This window comes from Mesoplodon densirostris, chromosome 3 (genome assembly GCF_025265405.1).
Source record: "Mesoplodon densirostris isolate mMesDen1 chromosome 3, mMesDen1 primary haplotype, whole genome shotgun sequence".
Taxonomy (NCBI): Eukaryota; Metazoa; Chordata; class Mammalia; order Artiodactyla; family Ziphiidae; genus Mesoplodon; species Mesoplodon densirostris.
Window position 1 is genome coordinate 161872633 of NC_082663.1, and position 20623 is coordinate 161893255.

At 46.9% G+C, this 20623-nt stretch overlaps 1 protein-coding gene across 1 annotated transcript; it reads left to right on the forward strand.

Annotated features, from left to right (window-relative positions):
* Positions 1 to 17125: 17125 nt before the first annotated feature.
* Positions 17126 to 20227, forward strand: DUSP1 (dual specificity phosphatase 1). The gene is made up of 4 exons (XM_060094938.1): positions 17126 to 17740; positions 18021 to 18166; positions 18535 to 18754; positions 19184 to 20227. Exons 1-4 carry the CDS (start codon positions 17374 to 17376, stop codon positions 19552 to 19554), a joined length of 1104 nt encoding a protein of 367 aa, XP_059950921.1. The 5' UTR covers positions 17126 to 17373; the 3' UTR covers positions 19555 to 20227.
* The last annotated feature ends 396 nt before the right edge of the window (positions 20228 to 20623 follow it).

A 20623-nucleotide genomic window follows, 5' to 3' on the forward strand; every position in this document is an offset into this window, starting at 1 on the left:
CCTCCCGGACCGGGGCACGAACCCGTGTCCCCTGCATCGGCAGGCGGACTCTCAACCACTACGCCACGAGGAAAGCCCGCCCAGGGACTTTTGAAGGGATTTTGGAGGGCTGATGGCTTTGGCTCACTGACTCAGCCCTCACCTTGACCTTTCCTTCCCACTGGCTATTTATGGGTGTTTCCTGTCCCCTGAATAGGTAAAGAAAAGGGAAGCGAAAGAAGCTCAATGCATGGCTTCTTTATTATTAATTTTAAAAATGACACGTGCTTGGAGTGGAAAATGCCACTGCTTGAGAAGCACATACCCTGAAAAGTGAAAGTGCCCCCTGCCCCAGAAGGGCCCTGTATGTGTTTGGCTGGAGCCCCACCAGCTCTGTCCTGTGTGATTGATTACAGCCCTCTGCCCCGGCCCCAAGACACACACACACACACACACACACACACACACTCTGTATTTGGAAAAAAAAAAAAAAAAAAAGCAGGGAAGCCACTCTATATGCATGACATTTGAATGAACATATACTGAGCATCTACTACGTGCCAATTTGTTTTTTTCCCTCAACAACAGATACTGGACATTAAAGATAATCCGTTAGGTCAGTAGTTTTCAGCTCTGGCTGGACACTGGAATCCTTGAGAAGATTTTTAAAGTCCAAGTGCCGAGGCCTCACCCTAGGCAAGTTACACTGGAAATGCTGGGGATAGGACCCAGGTTCAGGATTTTGAACGCGGGGGGTCCAGTGTGGAGCCAGGGCTGAGAATCCTGCTCTGGGCTCCCCACTGCACCTGTGTAGTGTGTGGGCTGGGAGCTAATGTGGCCAGAACTCTCTGCTTTTAAAGCTGACAATGCTGTTTTCTGTCTGGGAAAATGAAAAAACAAAACAAAACTTTTTTTTTTTAAGTCAGAGAAATATCCCTTTATTTTCTCATAATGTCATAATGTTTCTCTTTCTCTTTAGGACGGTTACTCTGCCAGGGCTAGGACCTGGGCGGTTGGAGCTTTTGCTGCCTGTTAGTCAAAGAAAGCAGTCAATTAGGAACTGGAGGATGCTGCTTGCAGGGACCCAGTGACGGCCTGTCCTGTGAAGAGCCTCCCCAGCTTATCCTTGAGCAAGTAAGCCCACGGGTCACCTACTGTGTTCACTTCCACAGAGAGAATTTTATAAACACTTACCCCCATTCTGGAATTTGGTGTTTTGACACTTGGAGCTTACTAATGGTGTGTGTGTGTCTGTGTCTGTGTGTCGTGTGTCTACGTGTGCATCTGTGTGTGTACATGTCTGTGTGTAATTGTGTCTCTGTGCCTCTGTGTGTGTGTTTGTGTCTGTGTGACTCTGTGTGTGTTTGTGTCTCTGTGTGTATCTGGTTATAGCTGTGTGTGTCTGTGTGTGGTCCAGAGAAGTATGTCTTGTTCACCTTGTGCCCCTAGCATCCCCCAGCTGGTGTGGCCTGTGGTTCTTGTCGGTAAACATCTGCCAAATAAAGGCCCCTGAATAGGTGGCACTGTTTGTGAGACACTGACTCCAGGCCCTGGGCTGAGAGCCTCAGTGGCTCTGCCTTACTCTGTCCCCTTAGTGACCCCTGTAGGAGGTGTCACTGTTACTCTCCCATCCCCAGGAGCAGAGGTCCAGAGGCCAAGGAAGTTGAGTTGGTGGGTGGCATGGTCACAGTCACTCTGTACTCCGCCTGTTCTTCATTGCCCGGCTCCCTTGCCCTTCAGCAGCTGACCACCAGCCCTGGGGCTTCCCCTGAAGGGCTGGCGCTTGCTTAGCCTGACTCCCTGCAGGTCACGAGACGGAAAACTGTGACCTCAGTGAGCGTGTGCTTCACCTCTCTGGGCCAGGGGTATTAGGGGGATGAAACAGTGATCCTGACACTAACTAGCGAGTTTGGTGCTTACTATGCATCACCATGCTGCAACTTTGCTCTGTGAGCTCAACTCATCCTCACACGCCCAGGTGAAGTGAGTCCTATTATTACCCTGTTGACACACGTCTTCCCGGTCACTGCTCTGCCTGCAGACTCCTCGGTCCTGCCCCACTCAGCGCCTGCGAAGCCCTGCAGGGTCTGACAACTTTGCTTCCTCCCCCCGCCCCCCCATCTCTCTCCCCTCCTTCTCCTTCCCTTTCCTTCTTTTCTTCGTATTTTATCATCCAGATACCTCAGCCTCCCCAACCAAGGTTTTCATTGACCCGTCTCTTCTCTCCTCTTTCTATCCTCGGCCAACTTTTTAAAAGAAAGAATAAGTTGTGTCCACACTGCATTTACACACACATGGGCTTTGCTTCCTTTTGCCCAGCCTTCTCTTAATGACTGGGGAAACTCGCATGGTATGAAATACATCGTACTTTGGCCATGCTATCCCTTTCTTTGTTATTATTCTCACACTCGTGGAGGTCTCAATGGAAGACCTCCCTAATGGGATCACATTCTCTTTCTGCTTGGCTCTGCCTTTCCAATCACTTTTTTTTTTTGGCCTCGCCATGCGGCTTGCGGGATCTCAGTTCCCTGACCAAGGATTGAACCCCGGGTCACGGCAGTGAAAACGCCGAGTCCTAACCACTGGACCACCAGGGAATTCTCCAATCACACTTTTTCATTACTTTAGCAAGCCTGTGTTGAGTCCCATATGAGCTGGGCTCTGTTCTAGGGTTCCGAGAATAAACACTAGGTGTTTGTCCTCAAGAAGCTTATATCGAAGTGAAGAGCCCAATATGTAAACAAATACTCATATTCCACTGGGGCTGTGCTACGGAACTATGACCCACAGCGCTCTATGACCAAAGGGTGGCACCTATCCCAGCCTATCACAACCAGGAAGGGCTCCTGGGTCAGGTCTAAACTCAATCTCAACCTGAACCTTGAACTGAAGCTTTTTTTTAATTAGCTTTATTGAGGTATATTTTAAATATCATAACATTTAAGTGTAAAATTCAGTGTTTTTTTGGTAATTTTACCAAGTGGTGCAATCATCACCATAAATCAATTTTAGAACATTCAAATAGTCCCCCAGTCAGATCCCTTTCTCATGCCCATTTACAGGTAATCCCTGTTCCCACTCAGCCCTACACAACCACTAATCTACTCACTGTCTCTATCCATTTGCCTTTTCTGGACATTTTATATAAAGTGGAGCCATACACTATTTACTCCCTTGTGTCTGGCTTCTTTCACTTACCCTTGAGGTTCATCCATATGGCAGCACCTGTCATTTGTCTGTTCCTTTGTATTGCTGTATAGTTCTTGTGTATGGATTGACCACATTTTGCCTATTCATTTCATTAATCAGTTGATGGATATTTAGGTTGTTTCCAGTTTGGGCCTATTATGAATAATGCTGCTGTGAACACTGACTCAGACATCTCTGCGTAGACGTATGTTTTCGTTTCTCCCGGGGGGATACCTAGGAGTGGAATTGCTGGATCCCATGGTAAGTTTATGTTTAACTTTTTGAGGAACCACCAAACTGTTTTCCAGAGATGCTCCCCCATTTTATGTTCCCACCTGCAATGTAGGAAGGTTCCGTTTCTCCACATCTTAGCTAACATTTGTTATTATGTCATTTTGATCATAATCATTCTAGTAGGTGTGATATAGATCTCATTTGACATTTGCACTTCCTTAATGACTAATGATGCTGAGCATCTGTTCATGTGCTTGTTAGCTATTGGTATATCTTCTTTGGAGAAATATCTGTTCATATTGTTTGCTCACCTTTTGATTGGGTTGTTTGTCTTATTATTGAGCTGTAGAAGTTCTTTGTAAACACTGGATACAAGTCCTTTATGGGATTCGGTTTTGCAAATATTTTGTCCAAGTCTATTGTTTACCTTTTCATTTCCTTAATGGTGGCTCTTAAGCACAGAAGTTTTGAACCTTGATGAATTTCAGTTTGATTTTTTATTTTATAAATCATGCTAAGAAAGCTTTTCCTGACAAAAAGTTTTGAAGATTTTTTTCCCTATGTATTCTTTTAAGAGTTGTATAGTTTTAGCTCTTACATTTAAGTCTATGATCCGTTTTGAGTTAATTTTTGTATATGGTGTGAGGTAAGGGTCTAAGTTTTCCCTTCTGCAAGCAGACGAATAGCCAATTGTCCCAGCACTATTTGTTAAATAGACTATCTTTCCTCCAATGAACTGCCATGACTTTGTTGTCAAAAATCAATTGACTGTAAATGTAAAGGTTTATTTCTAGACTCTCAATTCTGTTCCATTGACCTGTATGCCAGTCCCACTCTGTCTTGACAACTGTAGCTTTATAGTGAGTCTTGAAATCAAGAACTGAAGGTCCTACAACTTCGTTCTTCTTTTTCCAGAACGTTTTGGCTATTCTAGGTGTTTCTCATTACAATATAAATTTTAGGATCAATTTGCCAATTTCTGGAAAAAGAAGGGGGCTGGAATTTTGATAGGGATTATGTTGAATCTATAGATCAGTTTGGGGAGTATTGCTATCTTAATATTGTCTTCCAATGTAAGAACATGGAATGTCTCTCCATTTATTTAGAGTTTGATTTCCCTCAGTGAAGTTTTGTAATAGTGTACAAGTCTCGTATTTCTTTTGTTAAATTTATTCCTAAATATTTTATTCTATTTGATACTATTAGGAATGGAATTATATTCTTAATTTCGTTTTTGGCTTGCTCATTGATTGCTATGTAGAAATAAAATTGACTTCTGTATATTGATCTTGTATCCTGTGACCTTGTACTTGTTTATTAGTTCTCATCGTATGTTCTTTTACATTCCTTAGGATTCCTACATATAGAATCATGTCATCTGAGAATGAAGACAGTGTACTTCTTCCTTTACAGTCTGGGTGCCTCTTGCCTGTTTCTTGTTCCCGTGAGGTTTGTTCCTGTTTGGGGGTGTCTGCCTGAATTGTTCTTCCCCCAGCTGTTCCATGGCTCACTCCCTCACCTACTTAGGTCTTTACTCAGATGTCAACTTCTTGCCAAGGCCTTCTTGGAACACCCTACTTAAATTGAACCCCTCCTCACACCCCACACCTCTAACCCTTTTTCTTGCTTTGTATTTCTCCACAGCACTGACCATCTCAGACTTTATACCTCTGCCTTCTCAAGATGGTCCTGTGCTATGTGGCTGCTTCCCACTAGCCGCATAGCACAGGGAGATCAGCTCGGTGCTTTGTGACTGACTGGAGGGGTGGGATAGGGAGGGTGGGAGGGAGGGAGACGCAAGAGGGAAAGGGTATGGGAACAGATGTATATGTATAACTGATTCACTTTGTTATAAAGCAGAAACTAAAAAAAAAAAAAAAAAAAAAAAAAAAGATGGTCCTGAGAGTTCCAAGAACAAATAATATGCCTGGAAGGAGGGCCTGAGCTGGTGCTTAGCCAGGGTTGGATGAAGGAGGGTCCAGAAGGGGCGTTCTCTGGGGCACTCAGACCCCTGCCCCACCCTTCCTGTCTGGGAGGGGAAGGGTCTCCATGCAAATGGGAAGACATTCAGGAGGCAGTAGGTGGGGGTCCCCGGGGAGGCTCATATACACCCGTGCCTGCCTAAACAGCTCAGCCACACCCAGACAGGGCCCAGCCTCGACAAGGGGTCTACCTGAAGCTCGTTTGCACTTCATTTCACCTGAATAGAAAATGTTGGCGCTCAGGAGATGGGGAGGACAGAGGTAGGCTCCCAGTGACTCCGCAGCTGCCGACCAGCTAGAGGTGATCCTGCCTTTGGAGACTCCACTCTGCCCCTGGCAACCAGAAAAATACATTCCCTATTTGCATGGGGTTAAGGAACGGGATCTCTTTACACCCCCTCCCTTATCTGGAGCTTGTCCCAGAACTAGGACTGGGGTTAGGCGTGTGTGTGTGCGGGGGTGATCCTTGAGCCCAGTCTGAGCATAGGTGGGTGGAGGCTGCAGTGGAAAGAGCCCCCAGCTGGATGTCAGACAAGCCTGGGTCCCTGTCCTGCTCTGTGTCTTTGCAGCAGAATGAACTTAAGGCCTGAGAGTCAAGCCCTGGGTGAGTTTCCACCTCCATCAAATAGGCCTGAGGAAGCCCCCTCACCCTGGGTGGGAGGTTTGCTCCCCTACTCTGGGTCTCCATTTCTTCATCTGTACACCCACTGTAAGAATACATCCTCCGTACAGCCACTATGGAGAACAGTATGGAAGTTCCTTAAAAAACTAAGAATAGAACTACCATACGACCCAGCAATCCCACTACTGGGCATATACCCTGAGAAAACCATAATTCAAAAAGAGTCATGTACCACAATGTTCATTGCAGATCTATTTACAATAGCCAGGACATGGAAGCAACCTAAGTGTCCATCGACAGATGAATGGATAAAGAAGATGTGGTACGTATATACAATGGAATATTACTCAGCCATAAAAAGAAATGAAATTGAGTTATTTGTAGTGAGGTGGATGGACATAGAGTCTGTCATACAGAGTGAAGTAAGTCAGAAAGAGAAAAACAAATACTGTATGCTAACACATATATGGAATCTAAGAAAAAAAAAAAGGTCATGAACAACCTAGGGCAAGACGGAAATAAAGACACAGACCTACTAGAGAATGGACTTGAGGACACGGGGAGGAGGAAGGGTAAGCTGGGACAAAGTGAGAGAGTGGCATGGACATATATACACCACCAAACGTAATATAGCTAGCTAGTGGGAAGCAGCCGCATAGCACAGGGAGATCAGCTTGGTGCTTTGTGACCACCTAGAGGGGTGGGATAGGGAGGGTGGGAGGGAGGGAGACACAAGAGGGAAGAGATATGGGAACATATGTATATGTATAACTGATGCACTTTGTTATAAAGCAGAAACTAACACACCATTGTAAAGCAACTATACTCCAATAAAGATGTTAAAAAAATTCAATGATAATGTAATAAAAAATAAGGCAAGAATAAGAGGAAGACGACATATACATATTTTCAAAATAAAATATTAAAAATTTAATTGCATTAATATTAAAAAAATTTAGATATGTGTCAGTTTTTTCATTTTCTTGTTTACAGTAGTAAAAACCTCAAATAAAAAATATATTTATTGTTAAAAAAAAAAGATGTTAAAAAAAAAAGAATACATCCTCTGGGCTGCAGGCTTCAAGAAGATATTACCCATTAAAACATATATTATATATTCATATACAATATATGTATATTCTTAGTAAAATACACGTAACATAAAACTTACCATCTTAAGCATTGGTAAGTGTAGAGTTCAGTGGCATTAAGTACATTCCCATTTTTGTGCACCCCCAAGAAGATATTGTCTTTTACAAACTACTGTCCACTCCCCACGATCCCCTCTGGTGTCCACACCTGTGCTGGCTGTCACCCTCTGCCCTTGTTCTTGTCTCCTTGAGTGGCGAGATGATTTATGTGTCCCTCTCTCTCCCAGGCTGGAACGATGTGTCCCTCATCTGCTTGTCCCCAGTGTCCTGCACAGGCTTGGCACAGGGTGGACGCTCCTTAAAAAGAAGTGAGTTAGACTCTCGAGGGAGGTGGAGCCCCACGGACCAAGCCATCAGCGCAGGCTCTCAGGGTGGCTCTGCCAGAGCATGAATGGGCTTGTCTCAAACCGTGATGGCCCTCCAGACAGTACATCCAAATCACTTAACCCTCCCGAGAGCTTTGGAGGAGGGCGCTAGTCATCTCCACTTTGGAGATGAGGAAATTGGGGTCAAGGGAGGATGTGTGACTTGTCCCCGGCATCGTCCTTTGAGGTTACTGGCAGAGCTGGGATTTGAACACAGGCACTGGGGTGGGGCTGCACTATTTTCCTTTAAATCATGAACCATTTTAATTTTTAATTGATGCAAGCACTCTACACCGTTAAATACACTTTGAAAGTCATTCAACTTCGCTTCAATTTTAGGTTCTCTTTTATTAACATACCTTGATTTAAAGAATACCCTAACTTACCACTGACGGGTTGCTAGGTGAATCATTAGATTGAATGTGCAATTGCTTTATTATAATCTCCTCATTCTCTCTCCTTAAGTGAGCCTGAAAGTATTCAGTCTAAATTAGAGAACAGAACATTAGCCCTTATAAATGGCTAATGTTTATAAGATGCATCAGAAAGATCCCTGCTAACCCTTTGGCTGAACCCTTTTACTTGAATAAAAGAACTTTGTCCAATTTAATAAGAGTTCGATTTAAGGCTGCTTCTTCAAAGCCTATTAGCAATTCTCAGGCACTGGCACAGATTAAAATCAATCGGCAGAGCTGGGAGAGTACAAATCTCTGTGGATTTGGCAGATTGCTGATGCCTCAGTTTCCTCGTCTGTAACCGAGGACAGTAAAGATTAATGAGTTGGCTGTTGAAATAGCGCCCGTTGCCCACAGTAAGTGCTGGATCATGTTAATAATTATTACTGTCTCAGCCGAGCTAGCTGCTTTTGCTGACAGCTTCCACTTCACCCAGAGTTCACCTTGAGGCCATGTGACTGGACCTCACATTTTATTATGAAAAATTTCAGGCATACGGAAAGGTTGAAAGAAGAATGCCATCCATGGACACCCTTATACCCACCACATAGACTCAACAATTGTTCATGCTGTGCCATATTTAATTTATTTACTGCTGTTTTTATTTTCTTCTGAACATTTCAAGGAAGTTGCTAACATCATGAGCTTTTACCACTAAATACTTCAACACGCATCTCTTAAGAAGGAGACGTTCTCCTAAGCAACTACCAAAAAGTGAATACGTCCATAATATCACCTAATGTCCAATTCATATTCAAATTTCACTTCTCAGCAGACGGTACCATCACATTTTTGGATCTTGCCAACCTGAAGGATGAGGGTCTCTCAGTGTAATTAGAATTTTCTTGTCTCTTATGATTACATAGGAGCATCTTCTCACATGCTCAGGGTCCTTCTGAATCTCTTTTTCTGGAACTATCTGTTCATGGCTTGTGTCCATTTTATTTTATTTTTTTTATTTTTGGCCACACCACATAGAATGCAGGACCTTAGTTCCCCAACCAGGGGTCAAACGAATGCCCCCTGCAGTGGAAGCATGGAGTGCTAACCACTGTACCGCCAGGGCATTCCCACTTTTGTACATTTTAAAATCATATTTTAATTTTTTTATATCTGTTTTTAAATACTCCTTAAATATCGGTGAAATTAGCCTTTGTCTCTATGTTGTTTGTCTCTATGTTGTCTCTATATTGTCTCCCATTTGTCTTTTTTTTTTAATTTTTGCTTGTGCCGGGTTTTTTTTTTTTTTGCCATAAAAAGCTTTTTTTTTAATTTAGCTTTATTTTTTATGTAGCTGAATTTATCAAGTTTTTCTTTTATTGTTTCTGGGTTTTGAGTCCTACATTGAAAGCCTTTTCTCACTCCTGGGTTATAAAGGAATCCCCTCATGTTTTCTTCTACAAGTTTTAAGGTTTCACTTAAAAAAATCTGAATCTTTGGCTCATTGGGTATTTATTCAAGTGTTTGGTGTGAGGTATGGGTCCACTTTTATCTTTTTTCCAAATGGCTATCCAATTGTCCCAAGATCACTTATTAAAAAGTCCATCATGTCCAGTAATTTGAGATGCCACTTTCATCATACATCAAATTTCCATATGTACTTGGGCAGCTTTCTGGACTTTCTGTTCCATTGTTCTGTCTGGCTATTCATGTTCCTAACTACACCATTTTAATGCTGGGGCTTTATGATATGTTGTAATATCTGGTAGGACTTATCCCCACCCCACTGCCTTTCTTTTTAAGTTTTTCTGACCATTCTTGATAATTATTTCATATCAACTTCAGAATCAACTTAACTCCAGGAAAAACAAAAAACAAACAAACAAAAATCAATCCACTCTAAGTATTTTCACTAGGATCATTTTAAATGGATATATTTACCTGGGTCAAATGGACATCTTTATGGTATTGAACATGTTATTATTAGGGGGTTATCTTTGGGGCCCTGTTTTGGGTTGAATTATGTTCCCCCCCAGAGGTATGCTTAAGTCCTAACCCCAAGTACCTCAGAATGTGAACTTATATGGAAATAGGGCCTTTACAGAGATAATCAAGTTAACATGAGATCATTAGGGTGGGGCCTAATCTGATATGACTGATGAAGATGAAGGCAGAGATTGGGGTGGTGCCTCTACAAGTCAAGGAATATCAAAGATTGCCAGCCAGCCACCAGAAGCTAAGAGAGAGGCCTGGAACACATACTCCTTCACAGCCCTCAGAAGGAACTAACCTTGTTAATACCTTGGTCTTGCACTTCTGGCTTCCAGAACTATGAGACAATCAATTTCTGTTATTTTAAGTCACTCAGCTTGTGGTACTCTGTTTCGACAACCCTAGTAATCAACTTCAGGCCCCTCGGAGGATCTCTTAGGCTGGAATTGAGCTGTCCAGCCATGACTTCAGGACATCGAGAAGTATTTGTGTGCTTTCCTGACCCCAAGCAAGGCCAGCCAGGCCTGTTTCTTGCCTGCCTGAAGTGGAAGAGTGAACCAATGAATGCGTTGGAAAGCTGGAGGTGTGACTTCACTCTCAGTGGGTGGCCAAACCCACTGAGGTTGAGGTCAGTGAATGAATCATTTGTGCAGTATGGCTCAGTGAGTCAGGGAGGGCCAGGCAGAAAGCCCGAGTCTGAGGCCTATTTCCTTGTCCCCTTCCTTTGGCATCTAGAAGCAGCCCCCAAAAGTCATCATCCCATGAAACAGACTGTGAAATGCCACAACACGCCACCCTCATGTTACGCCCTCTGTGTGCTGTGGAGAGATAAGGACGAAGTACTTAGAAAACAGAGAGGAAGCTCCAGGCCCCCAGCTGCGCCGCTCACTTGTATGTGCCTTTGGACAAATTAGTTAACTTCTCTGGACCTTGGTTCCCTCATCTCTTCCTTTTGGGGTGGTTAATGGTACCTGCCTCATAGGGCTAGTGTCACAGTCTAGGAGGAAATGTATGTAAAGCAGTTGGAAAAAGGCTAGGGCTTACAGCAAGCGCTCAATAGAGATTGGCAATTATTAATAAAAACTGCCCCAAAATAACTTACCCACAAAGGCAAAATTGGTAGGCACAATTTCTGAGTCTTCAACTAGGATTCTGAATACACCACTGGTAACTTTTTCTTCTCCTTCCTTCAGGGGAGAGTTTGGAATAGACAAACTATGACCTCATTTGCTCCCTTCAACATTAATTAGTGTTTTCTAATAACGAAAAGGAAATTATGTCTCAATTCATATTCCGTCTAAAAAAAATTAACTAATAACAGAGATTTGTCACTTCTCACCGTGGTGTCAGTTCCCCTGGTGTCTGGGGCGGGGCTTGGGGCCATGTTGGCAGGCGGTGCCCTTGGTTCAGGGGCAGGCCTGAGTCACAGAGGCCCTGTTACTTCCTTGTCCCTCTCCTGGGCTCCTGGGTTCATCTGCATGTGTTTATCCAACAAACCTGCTTTGAGGTTTGTTCTGGGGACCAAGAAAGGCAAGGAACCGTGTCCCTGCTCCCAAGCTAGTGGGAGAAACAGAAATGGTCAGCCATGGGGCCTGTTCACACAGGCTGCTGGAGCTTCGAAATCTGGTCCCACAGCGAATCTGAGGTTCTCTTGGGGTTATTACTGTCCCCATTTTATAAGGCAGGAAACGGAGACTCTCAGGGACCAAGTGGTAGATAACCGAGACCCATGTCTCAGAGGTGTTTCATCCCATTTCTATTCTACAACAGTCTTTGTCTCTAAGGAGACATCCCCTCCTCTGGGCATCTTTCCCTCATAATTCTCTCCCAGTTGGGAGAGGGCCCTTTTCCGGCCTTTCCGATGTCTACCCTGGCGCTTAGCACTTGGGTTGTACTTGTCTATTGACAAGTCTGTCCCCCTGCTAGACTGTTTGTTGTAGTGCTTTAATTACTTTACTGTATTCTCCTGGACCTAAGAGGTCAGCTATTCTGAGACCCATACCCACCCCACCGTTTAATGTATATACCATAAAGAAAGAGAAACGCTGGCAATTAACTATGTCAATTAAGTATGCTATGCCTCCGACTGTTAAGTTATATTCCACTTTGAGGAACGTTAAAATAAGAAATGTGTGCCTTAGGCTCAATGAAATAGAAAAGCAATTACTGCTTGTGAATACATCCTAGGGAAAGAAGATTTTATAAATATCCATATACTAATAAGAACAAAATTCACTAAACACTTACCCTGTGCCAGGAATTGTTCTAAAGTGCTTTTCGTCCATGATCTTATATCAGGGGTTGGCAAACTTCTCCTGTAAAGGGACAGAGGTGAATATTTTAGGCTTTGTGAGCCAGACAGTGCCATAGCTACTCACCTCCCGTTGTAATGTGAAAGCAGCCACAGAGGAAAGTATCAATGTGTATGGCTGAGTTTTAATAAAACTTTATTTACGGACCCTGAAATTTGAATTTCATATGACTTTCACGCGTTACAAAAATATTCTTTTTCTTTTGATTTTCCTCCCAACCATTTAAAATATAAAAACCATTCTTAGCTTGTGAATTGTACAAAAAGAAGGAGTAGGCTAGATTTGGCTCATGAGCTGTAGTTTGCTGATCCCTGTCTCATATGATCTTTACAATAGCCCTACAAGATAGATGTTATTATTATCTTCACTTTATACATGAGACAACTGAGTCTCAGAGAGGTAAAGTAACTTGTCCAAGGACACACAGCTGGTGAGTGGTCAAGCCGGGATTCTAACCCAGGCAGTCTAACTCTGTAACTTGCTTTTAACAAGTCACCCTAAATATGGTAAATATGGTTCAACCTAAATATGGTTGCCTTTTAATATTTTTAGCTTTTTCTCCTGATTACAAAAGTTCTACATTTGTGTTGAAATATTCAAATCATACAGAGTTGTAAGAAAGAAAATGAAAGTAACCCCACCCTCCAGAGATAAACACTTAAGGGTCTGTACACAGAGTTCACACAATGCTGACTAGATTTAGAATGTTCTGGACACTGTGTGACTTTGGATAGGTTGCCTAACCTCTCTGGGTCCTTGTCTCCCAAATGAGGGAGGTGGCTGAGATGATGCACTGCCACGGGCCTTCCCTGACCGTGGAGATCTGTTTGTAAGGATTGTGCAACAGAAGCTGGTTCTGTCCTAACTGTCTGGGTGTGGAGGGTGAAGTCACCCCTTGCCAGCCCCTTAGGATGGGCCAACTGGCTGCTAAGTCCCTGTGCCTGTGGCTGCCCCAAATCCCAAACACTGAGTGACTTTGGAAAGGCAGCAGGGATACCAGGGCCTCAGCCAGGGGTTGTAGGAGGCTCGGGCTCCCTCCAGGGCTGGCGCCAGGGACCACTCTGCCCAGTGAGCAGAGCTCCAGGCAAGGTGGGAGTCAGAAGCTTCATCCAGAGCTGCTGGGGATGGACTTGCAACAGGCGGGGAGGCCTTAACAGACAGGGGTTCCTACCTCGGGATGCCTGGGTCCTCCTCTCCATATCTCCATCGGACAGGCCCAGGGTTTGGATCTGCATCTGATGATTACCAGCTGTGTGACCTTGGGCACATTCTCCTCTCTGAGCTGTTTCCTTGCCTATAAAATGGGGATATTAACCACCTCACAGGGTTATTGATTGGTTCATGAGATGATACCTGTAATGCAGCTGGCACAGGGGCAAGGCTCCATAAATAGCCATTTCTATCCCCTTCTCTCTTCTTACACTTTTCAACAGTACCTTTAAGAAAATTCTTCCACCATGCTACAAATTGTGGACCTACCATGTGCCAAGCACTGTATCTAAGATAGTAGGGTGGGGAGGTGACAGATGAGAGGAACACACCTCCTACCCTTAAGCAACTCAGGGAGGGTAAGATAAGAATCTAAGAGATGTTTACATAATCAGAAGTTCGGACAAAGTCCTCCAGGGCCCAGGTGCAGAAGTTGGAGAAACCAAAGAAAGCTTCCTGGGGATGCCACTTTGGGACTTGGAGCCCAGAGGAGATAGCATCCTGGCAGGGGGAGGGGGAGCAGTGTGAGCAAAGGTGTGGGGGTGGGAAAGGATGAGAAACACATGTCCAGGGGTTTGCCTAGAAAACAAAAGAAGAGTCAGTGAGAGCATTGGGGGCGGGGCCAGATGGAGGGGTGGAGCCTAGTGGTGACTTTGGATTTGGTGGGACAGGGGGAGTTAGGAAGGGTAGTGAGCAAAGGCAGGAACTGCCTGCCTTACAGCACTAGGGAGACAGTAAAAGGGCTGTGGATTCTGGAAGAGAACAGGAATGGTGGGAGCCAACTCCCTCTCCTGAGAGCACCGCCTCCAGATATGACCGACACCAGGCCCTAGACGGATAATATTTCCAGTTTACAAATGGGGAAATGGAGGCTCAGAAACGTTAAGCCACTTGCCTAAGGTCACAGAGCAGAGAGTGAGCTGAGGCCACTTTCTGCCTGTCATCTGGGGGCATGCCACTCTTTCCAAAGTCGACTTTGAGGGCAGGATTCAGACAGAGATTGTAGGGTAATATCAACCCCAGCTACACTGAGTCTTCCCACAGCCCCTAGGAGTACGTGTTCTTATCTCCATCACAGGAAGGAGGGAGTGGGGGCTCAGGAGGGAAACGGACTTACTCAAGGCCACACATTAAGGGTGGGGAGTCCAGGCCAGGCGTTCCCACTGCCCCGCCCTGCCTCCAGGTTTGTTTCTAAGTACATCTAAAATCGGGAAGAGCCCAGGTCAGAAAGGCCAGGTTCTCTCCCCAGAGTCAAAATCCCCTGATGCTCTTTTGTGCCCTTCTGCCCATCAGGACCACAATTCCAGCCCCTTGCTGCTTCTGCAGTCACCACAGACCAGATTATGCTGGGCCTCCCTTTGGCTCCATCTCCAGCCAGAAGTAGCATCTCTACTTCCTGGACTGGGCGCCTGGGTGGCTACATCTTTACCACCAGCCCCCCTGACCTGTGCCACTGTGTGTTGATTGGCCTCAGGGAGGGACCTTGGCCTGAACTGGACCTCTGTACTAACCACACCTACCCACATCTTGTGGTGACCTTCTCCCCAGGTTCTGATGTCAGATGCTGAAACACACAGTGGCATGATGATATAAGCATTGCTCTGCTAGGAAGGGAAAAACCAAGAGACTTAGTGAATCATAACAAGAAGGGATGGGTAGGGCCTGGGTTCCTTACACCCATCATCTCTAACTTGGGCCTCAAACCATCCACAAAGTAGACAGTTGTAAACCCATTGTACAGATGCGAGCTTAGAGGCTCAGTTGGGGAAAAGATTCACCTGGGATCACCCAGCAGCAAAATGACAGTGTGGGGTTCAAGCTCTGTTCTTTGCAGATAGGGATAGAGAGGAAAACCCCACAGAGCTCAGCAGACACCTGATTTTAGGGCCAGACTGTGCCACTTAACACTGTAATATTTGTATAAAAAAGTTTTCTTTTTAAAAAATGTGTAGGTATTAAAAACTGCTCTTGGTAAAAAAAAAAAAAAAAACTTGGGACAGATCAAGTTCGTATGCTGTGAAAAGTCAGCAGCTGTAACATTTTATGATTCAACGCATAAAATATGTTGAGTTCCTCAGATGAATAAGTAGTATAAACAAAGAAGTTTTTTCTTTCTTAAAAAAGATACAGGGAGGGCGTTGCCATTATCTGAGGACCTCTTTGCTGTCCTCAGCCAATGTTCATCTGAAGGTAGAAAACGCCCTTTAAAAGAAAAAAGCACTTAGCCTTTTACTTTTCTAGAATTTAGGCAGAAAGTTTGAGAATGTGAGAACACCTTAGCTAAGCGAGGCAAATGCAGAAGTTGCCTCTGGTGATACAATCCACAGACCAACCACCCAGGGTGGCAGTGAAACGTCCACCTCCCCCGGAGGAGAGGGGAAGAAACCACAGAATGTTCCTGATTCGGCATCCCAGCACGGTGGTGCAATATTTATGTTTGTGTACCTAGCACTGTTGGTGCCGCTGCAGAGGGGCTCCGTTGCCCAGTGGGGCGTCGCTAGAGCCCAGGACGAGGGTGACCGCGTGGGGTCTTCCCAAACGTTTGTCCAGGTCCTGGAAATCCTCTTAAAGCGCTGTAGGATTGGATTTCGAGTTCGGCCCATATTGATGGTGAGAAGCAGGGCGTGGGGGCTGCGCCCGGCCCCTGTTCCCCTTTGCAGCCCCCGAGCCCAGCGCTTAGTAGGCGCTCAATCAGTACATATTTGGGGCGTAAAGAGATGGAGCCGCTCAGTCTTGGGCAAATGTGACCAGAAACGTGTCTGGCGGCCCCTGGTGGGGCGCTGTCGAGCCGCGCTGGGGGTCGCCTCCCTAAACGCCGAACCCCGCAATCCACAACCGCACCTTGCGACCCCTCACCCTGATTTCAGCCCCCTGACTTGCCCTCCATTGGCTCACAATCGTCTAGGGACTACACGACTAGGAATGAGATTCTTCCGCTTGGTATTCGATTGGAAGGCGTTTTACTCGTTAAATGTACATTTTAAGTAACAGGAAAGTCTGGGGAACAGGAGACTATTTCCCTGAACACCTCCACGCCAACTCAGCCCGGTGGTTCTGGGATGGATTTGTCTTCAACCCTCATTTCAGGCTCCTCACTGTTGCCCCACCCCCAGCAGCGTGACACTGGGCAAGTAAATCGTTTCTCCTTGGGAACCTGTTTCCTCGCCAACTGGGGACGAGGCAATGGGCGAAAGGGGCCCACGTGTATGCAAAAAACAAAGGAAACCCCTTTCCGCTCCGGTGGGCGGCGGAGGGGGCGCTGGGAAGCGGCACGGTGGAGGGGGAGGGGAGGCGGAGGCCGGTGGCAAACGGCCCGATCTCCCTGCCGTTCGCACCCGGGAGGTCAGTCCTCGCCTGGCAGAGTGCCCGTCCCCTCCCCTCCCCTCCCCGCTGGGCCCGGAGAGCGGCGCGGGCCAGGTCCCCGGGGACGCGCCAGGCGCAGGCCGGATGGCCTGGCGGGGGCCTGAGCCGGAGCCAGAACGCAGCCAGCGGACCCCACTCGGAGGCCGATGACGTCTTTGCCTTTGGCTCCTCCGGCGCCAAGCCCGGCAGGGCGGGTGACGTCACCGCACCGGTCACGTGGCCTCTATTCAAACAAACAAACCCCCTCCCCCTGAGCGCGCGAGACCCGCCCCTCGCCGCCCCGCCTCGCCTGCCAGCCGAGAGGCCACATATAAGCGCGCTCCCTCGGGTCAGGCTCGCTGAGAAGGACGTCGGGGCTGTAGGGACTAGGCGGGCCGGAGGGGCAGTCGGGAGAGCAGCAAGGAAACCGAGGCGGTCTAGAGTCCCGCACGACGACCCCTCGCTCAGTCCAAAGGCAGTTTGGGGTTTGGCGCAAAGAAAACCAGGGTCGGGCTTTTCCTCGAAAGCCGTCGCCCTGCTTTTGGCTTCCCAGGACAAAGAGCACAGGAGGACTTGCACGCTGGGGGCGCTGGGGCCGGCCATGGTCATGGAAGTGGGCTCCCTGGACGCCGGAGGCCTGCGGACGCTGCTGCGGGAGCGCGCGGCGCAGTGCTTGCTGTTGGACTGTCGTTCCTTCTTCGCTTTCAACGCCGGCCACATCGTCGGCTCGGTCAACGTGCGCTTCAGCACCATTGTGCGGCGCCGGGCCAAGGGCGCTATGGGCCTGGAGCACATCGTGCCCAACGCCGAGCTGCGCGACCGCCTGCTGGCCGGCGCCTACCACGCCGTGGTGCTGCTGGACGAGCGCAGCGCCGCCCTGGACTGCGCCAAGCGCGACGGCACCCTGGCTCTGGCCGCCGGAGCGCTCTGCCGCGAGGCGCGCGGTGCGCAAATCTTCTTGCTCAAAGGTACGCCGTCGGGGGTGCTCAGGGGCGGGCCGCACGCCGCCCTGCCGCCTTGCCCGGGGACCCCTGGCCCTCAGCTCCTGGGGGGCTGCCCCAGCTGGAGCGCTTGGACGCCTGAGTCGCATTGTGGGAACTTGTTGGCTTTGTTTGGCACCAGGAACAAAGACTCGCCTGGGCCTCTCCGGGGTAAACTTACAGCCCGAGTGGATGGGGGAGTTGCATGAAGGTGCCCTGTCTCGGCGGTACTAACAGAAAAAAAAAAAATGTCTCTTTTTCTTCCCAGGAGGATATGAAGCTTTTTCTGCTTCCTGCCCGGAGCTGTGCAGCAAACAGTCGACCCCCATGGGGCTCAGCCTTCCCCTGAGTACTAGCGTCCCCGACAGCGCCGAATCCGGGTGCAGTTCCTGCAGCACCCCACTCTACGACCAGGTTAGTAGGGAGGAGCCGTGCCCGAGGGGAGAAGGAACAGCTGGCAAAGGTGGAAGAGCAGTGCTAGTGAGAATATAGAAAGTGACATGCAGCTTTATTTATAACAGGGGACACGGGGATATTATTTATCCCATGGTTAAGTGGTATGATGGAGCTGGGTCTCTAATTGTTGGCACTACAGAAATGAACTTGTTGGCCCTGCCTAGGCAAATGGGTTTAGTCCCCTATTTATTTATACTCTAACAGCAGTGCTGCAAAGTTCACCCAGTGTTGAAACGGGCTTTTCCAGCAGGGAGTTTTTGTGGGTGTGGGCACCAGCATTGACATTGAATAAAGCTTGACAAGTGTTGGATATTTCTGGATTTCAGGGTGGCCCAGTGGAGATCCTGCCTTTTTTGTACCTGGGCAGTGCCTATCATGCTTCTCGCAAGGACATGCTGGATGCCTTGGGCATCACTGCCTTGATCAACGTCTCAGCCAACTGTCCCAACCATTTTGAGGGTCACTACCAGTACAAGAGCATCCCTGTGGAGGACAACCACAAGGCGGACATCAGCTCCTGGTTCAATGAGGCAATTGACTTCATAGGTAAATGGAACAGATGCCTGAGACTTCTGCCTCACTCCCTCCGTTTTAGTCACTGAGCTTAAACTCTATGGCAAGAACTTGAGTGACGTACTTTTAAGCTTTCCTCTAGACGTTAATGTCAGTCTGGTGTGGGTAGCATCTCTGAGAAATATAGATTCGATGTCCCATTTTATAGATTAGCAAACTGAATCTCAGAATGTTGAACTGATTTGTGCAATAGCAATCTGCTTAGTGGTGATGCCTGGTCTGGGTTTAAATCCCCTGCTGTTCTTTTCCACATTGCCTCCACAAACAGTGTCTTTGTGATGGCATGAGGTGATATTGACCATCTCTGGACAGGACATACATGACATTTCTTAGACACCCTATTCCTGGGGTTGGGGTTGTTCTCCTGGGCACTCAAGTAACCGGCTGCCCTTCGTTTTCCAGATTCCATCAAGAACGCTGGTGGAAGGGTGTTTGTCCACTGCCAGGCGGGCATTTCCCGATCAGCCACCATCTGCCTCGCTTACCTCATGAGGACTAATCGAGTCAAGCTGGATGAGGCCTTTGAGTTTGTGAAGCAGAGGAGGAGCATCATCTCCCCCAACTTCAGCTTCATGGGCCAGCTGCTGCAGTTTGAGTCCCAGGTCCTGGCCCCGCACTGCTCGGCAGAGGCGGGGAGTCCCGCCATGGCTGTGCTTGACTGCGGCACTTCCACCACCACCGTCTTCAACTTCCCGGTGTCCATCCCCGTCCACCCCACGAACAGTGCATTGAGCTACCTTCAGAGCCCCATTACAACTTCTCCCAGCTGCTGAAAGGCCACAGGAGGTGATCCTCACAACCCAGCAGGACTCCAGGCTCCTTCCTGAAAGGGGAAATGCAGTAACTCCAGGGAAGGGAGCTTGTGAGGGCTGGTCCTTATTTATTTAATTTCACCCGAGTTCCACTGGGTTCCCGAGTGGTCGCAGTGATGACTTAGCGCCAAGACGTTTGCTGAACTCAGCAGGTTTCGGGACCAACGTAACAATGGGTACATAAAGTCCCTCTGACAAAATGGGGCAGAAGAGAGAGGACTCAGTGTGTGAGTCGATTTCTTTTTGCTTGTCCCTGTTTTCTGAAGACACTTTCATGCTTGACATACCTACCAGTATTACCATTCCCGACGACACATATACATATGAAAATATACCTTATTTTATTTATTTTTGTGTAGGTGGTTCACCTTCACAAATGTCAGTGTCTACTCCTAGAAGAACCAAATACCTCAATTTTCTGTTGTGAGTACTGTAATATCCTGTAAATATAGCCTAAGCAGGTTTGTTTTCAGCACTGATGGAAAGCACCAGTGTTGGTTTTGTTTTTTTGGTTTTTTTTAAGTTGCCAACAGTTGTATGTTTGCTGATTATTTATGACCTGAAATAATATATTTCTTCTTCTAAGAAGACATTTTGTTACATAAGGATGACTTTTTTATACAACAGAATAAATTATGGCATTTCTATTGAAAACTTGATGCTTTATTTCTTGGGCAGCCCCACTGATCCCTCTCCCATCACTGAAATAGGGGAGAACAAGATCCTCCAGAATGTGTGTTGGCATCTGATCCCATACTCTTTGGTGGCCCCTCAGTCCCACAAGATGGCTGGGTTGCAAGGATGGTAGAGAAGTGTGATCGATCATAAAAAAACAAACAAAAAACATAGGTGCTGGAGCTGAGCTCTTGGTATTGGATTCAAGTGTCCACCTATGTATCTTCCCATCATGCCTCCCTCAAGAGTCCCCAGAGCCCAAACTTGGAAGAAGTGGCCATTTACTTGGCTGCTTTTTCCATTTAATACTTTCCCCAGGATAACATAAAAAGCCTCCCTCCCCTCTCTGATCTCT